We start from the raw sequence: 9,892 nt of genomic DNA on the forward strand, positions 1-9,892 counted from the left end.
TGTGGTAATGTTGCGGCACTCCAGCATTTAAATATCCAGAGTCACAGTCAGTCTCTCTCTCTTATGGCATGTGTATTTTTTTATTCCTGCCACATTTTGTACTTTGTGGAAAAAAGAAAACTTTGCCCAGCTGCTAAGTTGTTTCCTTTTTCAGAATACAGAGTGCACGCATTCAAAACCCTGCTTACCGGTTTAACGCAATTATAATGGAGCATACCGTGTACTACATCATGGTTATGTCAGTGATGGGAGGTAGCTGAAGTACCAAGTACTATTTTAAGTACGTTTCTTCGGTACTTTCGAGTACTCAAATACCCAATTGGCAATACGAACACAACTTTGTCGCAAAATCATTTCTTTCGGTCCATATGAATGAGTCAGCTGTAAACTGTCTTTAACTAGCAGTTGGCAACAATGTTTCTAAAGATAACAATCGAAACATAATTACCTCACATTTTATCACCATCAAGTGCTGAAATGCCCTGCTTACTTGAGTACTTTAAAGTACTTTGCAAAGGGCTTTGTACATTTGTAGTATGGTACTTTGTACTGTACTTAAAGTACAACAGATACAAGGTACTTTACTTACAAATAAAGTACAAGTAAAGTACAATTTTGAGGAACTTAGACCATTACTAGATTATGTTGTACTGGTTAGTAGAAGCATGAATGCATGCACACTCTTTTCTGAAAGTTAGATATACTAGCATTTTGACAATGCTTTCCCCTTTGTGGATACTTAAATTTACTAGAAGAGCTAGAAGCTATCACCTGTGGCCACGCAAAAGTGCTCTTCTTGATACCGTATGGTGCACGCTTAGCATAGGTGCTGACTGGGTGAGGGCCTTGTATTTTGGGCAAAACCCATTTTTACCCACAATTTGCATCATCGTTACAGCGGGTAAAACACCCAGACATGGAAATTGTGAAGTGCACACCAATACGGGCAATGGATAATGCTATTTCATATTTCGCACTGAGCTATGCAGCTTGGTACCTTGTGTTAATCTGAAATTTTTTCTGTCTTTTTTTTTTTTCCTACAAACATCTGCCTTTTCACATGTCTGATTGTAGCCTTTACAGCTCCTGAACAAAAACCCAACTTTTTCTCCCCTACTAAAAAAAAAAAAGAAACACGAAAATACACACACATTCCACACTGCTGTACCACATGTCCAAACAAATGACAAACCTCTGGTGCAGCTCCTGGATCCTTACACAAGTGGCTGGCACGAAGGCACTGCCTCATTGGAGCAATTTTATTTAACAGAAAAATGTGGCAATGAAATGCAATAGAGCCTTTAGCCGGCAAAACTAAGACTAGACAACCGTGGAAGCACGGCCAGGACGTGCCCAAGTGCACACGTAGCCTTCCTGGCATGCAGTCACCATACAATCCTCTCGGAACACTAGAGCAGTCAACCTTTCTGGAGCCACCTTCTTGCAGATGTGGGGCTCCAACATGGGCACCTCGTCCAGCCTCGGACACGCTGGGGTGCCCACCAATGTGACCCTGCTGGCACAGTCTCCGTCCTTGCGCCCCCCCGCTGTACCATTTTTGGCCCTGCGCACCTCTCGGCTGCCTCCCCCTGCTGGGCTGTTCAAGAGTACACTAGTGCGAGCCCTCGGCTGCTTGAGGACATCTTCCGTTAAGTCCCACAGGCATAACTGTGTATCCTGCCCCACAGAGCCAAATCTGTACGACGTGTCGCGGCAGTCCCCCGATGCATTGTTTCCTTCGAGGCAGCCGTCAAAGGCCACACCCTGCACCCAGGACCGGTGTCCTTGTCCCCGAGCCACCACACGCTTATCCTGGAAGGACCAGACGGTTACGAGGTCATCTTCGCCCCCGGCCACAACGTATTTCCCGTCCGGGCTCCAGCAGGTGCACAAGAGTCCACCAAAGTAGCTGCGGACGAGCCCAATCAGGTCCATGGTGTCGTAGTTGAAGATGCGCAAGAAACCGTCCTGGCTCGCTGTTGCCAGGTGCCTGGCACAAGGAGAGAATGCAAATTCGTGCAGTGCTCCCTCTCCTATCACCCACCGGTAGAGTGGGTTGCGGGTGCTCTTGGTTTTGCAGGTGAACACCGAGAAGCCTTCGCCTTGCTTAAACAACTGGTAGTGTGGAGGTGTCGAGCCGCACGGTAGATCTTCCTTGTACACGTACAGCTGGCCACTTGCATGGGACACGAGGAACATTGTGGGAGAGTTGGGAAGCCATTTCAAGCAAGTGACACGTGTCTTGTCAATAAGCCTCTCGTCGTTGTACAACCTGCTGAGCTCTTTCTTGATGGGGTCGATCAGCTGCACCTGCCCGGCAGAAAATCCTACGAGGAGTAACAGCCCTCCCTCCGGTGTTGGAGAAGGGTGGAAGTCATGGCACGTTGGGTAGGTGCCTTTATACACACGCTTGTCCACTGGTTTGCTCAGGTCAGCGGCCTGTGTGGAAATGGGAATTTCAAGTGAATGCAGAGTGTTACCGTCATTGTACTTGGTAAGAAAGAGACAGTGAGCACCAGTGCTACATCTCCAATTTCTGGTAAAATTTGCTAACAACCACACTAGCTTTCCTCTCGTACGTGGACTAGCACTTCACCTCAATTATAACTTTTACAGATCTGGATTCGATACGTAGCACTTGCTAGTGTTTGTGTTAGTCGTCCCGCTTTTGCCGTTTTCTCCTTTCGGAGGTTAAGGTACTTGGTCCACTACTTCAACTAAGAAAACCACAACAAAAACCATCTGAATACAGTGAAAGCAAATCTGTAATTGCAGGCATGAAAAGCCACACAATGTTTGCGAGACAAACCAGCTGAATGTGTGGCTCTGCACCTGATTGCATAGAAGGTTCAATAATGAGTATCAGAAACTGCGGCAAACCTCTGAATTACTGAGAAAAAAAAAACGAAATCGGAGATGTCGATATAATTATCCACAGACTTCAGATATACTTGTAAGAAACGACCAGACGTTCTCTTGTTCATTATGTAGATGTGTATGCTATACACTCTCGACGGAATAATAGCGTTACGACGTTGCATTTACACAGTTTCTCCCATACTCGGCTTATTACACCGTGAGGAAGTGAATATATGTAATAATATAAGCAGTCATGATCAGCGCAACTTTCATGTTCAGAGGGAAAGGGCGCTTCCATCATTACACGCATTTAGATTCTATCTCAGACAGGCACTGCAAATCATATTATGGTTCTCACCTTTTTTGTGCCCTTGTACATGTAAACGTAGAGCTCGCGTCCGACGTTGAAGCATATACGATCTTCCGTGCCATTCGAATCCGTTTGCGATACGAAGGACACTTTCACTGGAGTGTTAGATTGGCTTTGGTACCCCACACGATTGGGTCTGGAGTACTCCGATAGCGTTAATACCTTGTAGGTGCCCTCTCGTGTTGTGAACTGCGTCTTTAGGTCATCTTTTCCACTGCCCTCGCAGTGTACTGCCATTTTCGTCAGGCGCTGCTCACACTCTGAACTTCAGTTTGCTCATGCTTGCAGACGCCAATTACTGATCTTCATGTAATCTGACTAACCTATGCGTGTTACACAGACGAAGCATATCGCGGCAGCCTCCCGGTGACGCAGGAAGAACCTTGTTTAGATTGTCTACTACTCGCTCACCGCGAGCTCGCCTTCTGATGATAACATATCTTTATGCCGATATAAATCAGGGGTGAACAGCGTGTCCAAAGCCATACAATCGAAGTTGATATTTTTAGCCGTTTTCCATTAATAAGTTGAAGTAGATACTGTGTACACCGCAAAAAAGTTACAGCTTATTCGCGATCGTCCTCAGAAATTGGCGTTTGCTACAACGTTGATGACCGACGGCTACCCACAACGGTTCATCTCACTGGAAGCTTTCTTGATACGGCTGAATTTGACTCTGTTCACTTTATTAGAAAATAAAATTTAGTAAAAATAAATTATAATTGTGCTTCTCAAGATATCTTCACCATGTCGTCCACATTATCACCACATGAAGCCGTGGAGAGATAGATTGAACTACCGTTCTACCGTCATGCAACACTGTGATACGCACATCGGCACGTGGAACGAAAGGTATGGGGAAGCAAAAAAAGCGGAAAGCTCCAGCGGAAGGGGTCTCAAAAAGGGATAAAAGACATTTGGTAGAGTTTGGTGAATCTCATCCAGCGAACGAGGAAGCAACCGATACTGGCAGGACAGTTGTGGTCCACGATCACCCGGATGCGAGCCCAGTTGATTCGGAATCTGACATGAACACTGACAGTGAAAACGAAACCGATGCTGTGACAGAACTATTAAGCACCTTCTCGCACGCGGCAAACGAAAAGTCCAAACGTGCAATAGAGACCGAAAGTGAGTCTGAATCAAGCATTGACGATGAAGGCGGTGAGTCTGAACAGGATCAGTGTGAGCGTGAAGATCCTGGAGAGGTTGATGGTACACATGATAGTACACATGAAGGCTTACAGAAAGAATCCGGGGACGAACTAGATTTGTTGGACGCGGGAACAGAGAAGGTAGGTATTACATTTCTCCTTCGTAGCGCATGTTATGTTTGGAAACTATATAGATTATTATTTTATTTTTTTCGTTTCTAAGGATCTACCACAGACTGACGACCCATTTTTAGTGCACTTCGAATGGGATTTGGACTGTGATTCCTTTCCTCTTGATGGCGCCGCCCATGTGAAGACAGTACTGCAGTGGCCAGCTCTTGGTAACCTACGTGTCATAAGTCTTGCGGACAACAAGCGGGATGTTGCCTTACAACGCTGCACCCGGCTGTCGCAGTTACATATTCGACCATCAATTGTGGCGCCAACACTGACTCCACTTCAGCTAGAAATAATGTCCGTGTTAATCACGTACAGAGACTTTTTGCATTCGGAACGCACCCTCGAGAAAGGGGAAGAAATACGGCAGGCATACTGCCTCCATGCACTAAATCACATGCTCAAAACAAGGTCTCGTATTTTGCATCACAATGCAAAATTGCACAAAGGTGCAGCATCTGAGTTTAGAGATCAGGGCCTGACAAGACCGAAAGTGCTCATAGTGGTTCCGTTTCGGGAGTCAGCATTGCGTATTGTCAACCTTCTAGCACAGTTGCTTGGTGCTAAGGATGTCGTCAACAAAGGCAGGTGAGTGTGCAGAATGTTTGACATCCCTTCGTGTGAAACTAGGGAAGTTTAGCACTTCCTTAGTTTTGAACTGATGGAGTTCAAGGCTAGCACTGCTCGGGCTTACTCGAAAGCCTGACCCGGCCCACGGGCTGGGCCGGGCCAGGTAAAGCATTGCGGGGCTGGGCTGAGGTTTGACATTATGGGCCCGAGCCCGTACATTACCGGGCCTAGGTTGGGCTCAAGCATGTGTTACCCGACTGTTAGTGAGCCATGGTCAACTTTTACAGCCTGCTATACAGGGCCGGGCTGGGTATCCTGATGATGATGATGATGATCATCATCATCATCGTGTTGGCCGTTCCCTTTATATCGGGCGGACAGCGTTCTGCGGGGGTAGTGCACGTCCTAGCCTAAAAACACAGTTCCTCAGTCTTTTTCACCAGTATCCTATACACTTCTCGGGCCGGGCCTGAGCCGGGAAATCTAGGAACACTTCGGGCTTGGGCGGTGCCTGAGCTAGGTATGGAGCCGTCGGGACGGGCCCGGGTGGGTAAATCAAAGGAAGGGAAGGCCGGGCCTGTGTCTAAGAATGTGGCCTGTGCAGTGCTCTATTCTTTCTTTCTTTATTTATTTGGTAGACGATTTGGTACAATACAGAATCAGATATGGGACTGTTAGGGCGGACCCTGTTATACAGTCCCTGAGAAACAGCAAAAAAAAAAAAAAAAAAAAAACATACTGTCCCGAGAGGACAAAGCTATTCATACCACAGATTGCATAAACAGACACTTTTGGACACTGTAATGAAATTACATCACACACATTAACTACATACATTGATTACAATACATGCATTAATTGCACAATAAACATGGGCTAGTTTACGGATATAACTACAGGTTTTCCCGGAGATTTTAATCCAAGTGCCAGCTAAACTAATCCATGCCCCATAAAGTTTGCATGGCACATGGATTAAAATCGCCGGGAAAACCTGTAGTTACACCCGGGTACAGAGGAAGTACTCAAGGCTTCCTTACTTTTGAGCTAAGGATGCTCAAAGTGAACAGTGAGGTCTCCAGCCCCAAGTGCTTATGCTAGTGCATATTCTGATCCTTACAGGTTCCACAAGGAATTTGAGGAACCGGAAGAGAACAAAGACAGAAAGAAGATGGAGCGACCAGCCGACTACGAGGCCACTTTTGCAGGCAACACGGACGATTCCTTTCGAATTGGCATCCGCCTCGCAGGGAAGACATTGAGACTGTACTCAGAGTTTTATTTCTCGGATATAATCGTTGCTTCCCCCTTGGGGCTTCGTACCGTCATTGGTGCAGAAGGCGAAAAGGGACGAGATTTCGACTTCCTGTCCAGCGTGGAGGTGGTTGTGATAGATCAGGCGGAAGTGTTTCTTATGCAGAACTGGGACCACCTGCTGCATCTTTTAGCCCACATAAATAAGCAGCCAGGCGAAGCTCATGGTGCAGATTTTTCTAGAGCCAGACTTTGGTGCGTACAAGGGTGGGGGAATCGTTTTCGGCAGACGGCTGTGTTTAGTTCAGTCGCACAAGCGCCCATCAATGCATTGCTGAGCCGTCATGCACAGAGTTATGCAGGATCCGTTGCTGTGGTGAACTCAGTCGCAGTTGGACACATATCGAGTAAGTAGCCGTCATGGATGCATTATTTTTGGGGACCGTCGCAGGGAAACCACATGTTGGGTGTCATTTTTAAAGAAGTGTTTGAAGGCAATACCTGTTTCATGAAACAGGATGTCAACTGACCACCAAAGAGTGTTTACGTACCTAAGCGATTTTAATTGTTGGACAACATGAAAGTGCTAGACGTTACAAACTTTTCATCATTTCAGGTCTCTGAACAACGAATTGTCCTCTTCAAAAATATTCCTTCTGGGCACAAAAATTGTTTATTGATATTTTCCACTTTTTGTTTGAAATCCCATTTAGGAACTTGATGAGAAAGTACTACCAAATTTTTAAAGAGAGTTATTTTAAATTGAAACCGCGTTGATGTGGAAGGCACTCTTGTGGTCTTAATTGTCGGGGAGTTTTTCGCCGTACCGTAATTCGTAGGGTGCTCATGGTGTCGTCGTGCCATGGAAGGTTGGGAACTGCAGGGATGGTGTTTCAAGTGCCCTGACGACACAGCTTGTCCATTATTGTTTTATAGGAATGTCCATCTCTACACTTTGATCCACTTTTTTTAAATCCGAACTCTAGTTGAATGTATTTTACATTTTCTTTTCATGAAACATGCAAATTAGAAGCAGATTGTAGTCTGAACAAACTGGACAATGTGTGATCAAACAGTGACATGATTCAAGGATAAAAGATTTCGGGAGGGGGGGGCTCTGTCCCTTGGAGAGGTTCGCGAGGCCTTGGACATAGAATTTACTTTGGTGACTTTTAATTGAATTATTTTAGCTCATTAATTTAAATAATTAAGTAAACTAATAATTATCAACTTCATAAAAATAACAAACTATAATTAATTTAATGACTAATTTAATTAATTTTACCTTACACCAGACCATAATGCCAGAATATTACACGAAATTTTTAAGTTTGAACCGCATACACGATCGTAAATACATAAATTCTGCAGCAGAACATTTGCCTTGCTATTGCTTTGGGTGAAAAGTTTAGATTTTTGGTTGAAATCTAATGATGAGATATGATTTGCGATTTTTTTTTTTTTGCAGGTGTGGCAGTAGTCCTCCCACAGCTGTATCGCCGCTTTGAGTGTGGCAGTTCCGTGGACGCTCCAGATGCCCGTTTCCAGTTCTTTGTGGAAAAGGTGTTGCCGCAACTGACTGCTGGTGATGCAGAGGGCAGCCACCACGTCCTGGTGTACGTCAAAACCTACTTTGACTTTGTCCGACTGAGAAATCACTTGAGGCGAGAGGGGCACAGTTTTACGCAGACCTGCGAGTACACGACCAACGAGAAGGTCGCCAGAGCTCGCAACATATTCTTCCGAGGGTACCGTCGTATGTTGCTCTACACGGAGAGGTTCCATTTCTATCGAAGGTACCGCATAAAGGGTGTTCGCCACCTGGTTTTCTACGAGCTGCCAACGTATCCTCACTTCTACCCCGAGCTGTGTAACCTGCTGCACCCCACCTTGCAGAGGAGGGCTGCCCCTGATGCAACTTTCCAGTGTACGGTCTTGTTCTGCAAACAGGATGCTTTGCAGCTGGGTGCGGTATTAGGCACAGAAAGGGCAGCAAAGCTTTTGTATTCGCAGCAGTCAACCCATATGTTTGTTTCTGGAGACTGACTTTGTTAAAGACTGCTTGAAGAAAAAATAACAGCGATAGGAGCGGTGGTTTTAAGGGGCATGTAAAGGTAGAGCCCTTTCATGCCCACTGTTTATTATCTGCACAGTTATTTTCGCCGTGTATTGTCTACGTGCACATATGGGTCACGTGCTTTCATAGTATTTAATTTTTCACTCAAATCTGAGATGTAGATCGATGGTAGCAGATTTTCTGAATTAAAGAACACTGAATGTGAATGCAGTACTAGTTTGCACCATCACGTGATGTAGTTTTCTATTTATTTAAGAAAACATCGAAGTTCTAGTTCGTGATCAGCAAGCTTTGCTCGGAATGGTAACCTTCAAGAAAATTTGTCCCCCCACTAGACGTACACTTTGTTCTCAGAGAATTACAGTGGAACCTTGTTAGCGCGTACCTGGCGGGGACGCGGGAAAAGTACGTGCAAAGCGGTACTACGTCATAACCGAAAATAACTAATTATGTCACTTATCGTCACGAGAAACCCGAAAAACGCATGCCGTTATAGAAGCCACCAATTCACGATCTTTACTTCACGTTCAAACTCAGAAATCCGTGATTTTTGTTGAGCGATGCGCCGGCCTCGGCACGGCACGTCGTCCTCGTCACCATCAGAGTTGGACGCCGTTTCGGGAGCAACAGCGGCGATATTATATAGTTATCCCCAATTCAAGACAAAGTTTACCTCACTAAACAGAATTGCTGTCCCAAGTTCTTTTGATCCCAAAGAGTTCATACAGAACCCATTGTTCAAAATCTGCATGGTTAAACTAATGGCACAGTTTGCCTCCTACGGAGGTAGTTCAAGCTATGTCTGGACACACTTATCTCCAATAAATCATGTGCCATCAATAAACTCTTGTCATGTCATGTCATATATCAGATTTTTGGACTTTGGGGGTGAAACTGATCCATTGTTTGGTAAACTACTAATGCCTGTGGTCACCCAAATTTGAAGCTTTGAAAGTGAATAAGAGGAAGGTAAAAGATCTGATTATGAGGTCACCTATTCTCCTTACTTATCTTGGGAGTTTGTAATCTTTTATGAAAGGCCTTAATAGTAATTTGTGCAGACAGGTGACATGAGGAATCAAGAAAATGTTGCAAAGTTGGTTATTTTCAAACATTGAATGTTTGATGATTAAAGTTTAGTCTACACAGTATGCTGTTATTTGTGCAGGTACTATTCCGTTTTTACAACGTTTTATTACGGTACAACAATATGCCATGTTGGTATGTTTGGAATATGAGAGACCATAATGAACAGTTGTGTTAATTTATTATAAATTAACAATGTAACCTTGTGTCCTTTCCACCTAAATACCTTTTTTTATTTTTTTTTTTCAATTAGTGTGAATGTTGGGTTGTGCTTCTTGTTCTTGTGTCCTGCTGGGAATGATCCGATACACTGCTGTCTAAACAGAGTAATGTTTTAGCCATCAGGGA

General features: G+C 44.7%; 2 protein-coding genes across 2 annotated transcripts; one reads left to right on the plus strand and one right to left on the minus strand.

The window, feature by feature from the left end:
• Window positions 1–1,244: 1,244 nt before the first annotated feature.
• On the minus strand, window positions 1,245–3,865 carry LOC135401241 (WD repeat-containing protein 20-like). The gene is made up of 2 exons (XM_064633524.1): window positions 3,218–3,865; window positions 1,245–2,439 (listed from the first exon to the last, which is right to left on the minus strand). The coding sequence occupies exons 1-2, from the start codon at window positions 3,464–3,466 to the stop codon at window positions 1,321–1,323; spliced, it is 1,368 nt and encodes a 455-aa protein (XP_064489594.1). The 5' UTR covers window positions 3,467–3,865; the 3' UTR covers window positions 1,245–1,320.
• A 150-nt stretch (window positions 3,866–4,015) lies between these two features.
• On the plus strand, window positions 4,016–9,302 carry LOC135401238 (U3 small nucleolar RNA-associated protein 25 homolog). The gene is made up of 4 exons (XM_064633521.1): window positions 4,016–4,524; window positions 4,607–5,148; window positions 6,250–6,788; window positions 7,850–9,302. The coding sequence occupies exons 1-4, from the start codon at window positions 4,084–4,086 to the stop codon at window positions 8,425–8,427; spliced, it is 2,100 nt and encodes a 699-aa protein (XP_064489591.1). The 5' UTR covers window positions 4,016–4,083; the 3' UTR covers window positions 8,428–9,302.
• The last annotated feature ends 590 nt before the right edge of the window (window positions 9,303–9,892 follow it).

Source organism: Ornithodoros turicata, chromosome 7, assembly GCF_037126465.1.
Source record: "Ornithodoros turicata isolate Travis chromosome 7, ASM3712646v1, whole genome shotgun sequence".
Classification (NCBI taxonomy): domain Eukaryota; kingdom Metazoa; phylum Arthropoda; class Arachnida; order Ixodida; family Argasidae; genus Ornithodoros; species Ornithodoros turicata.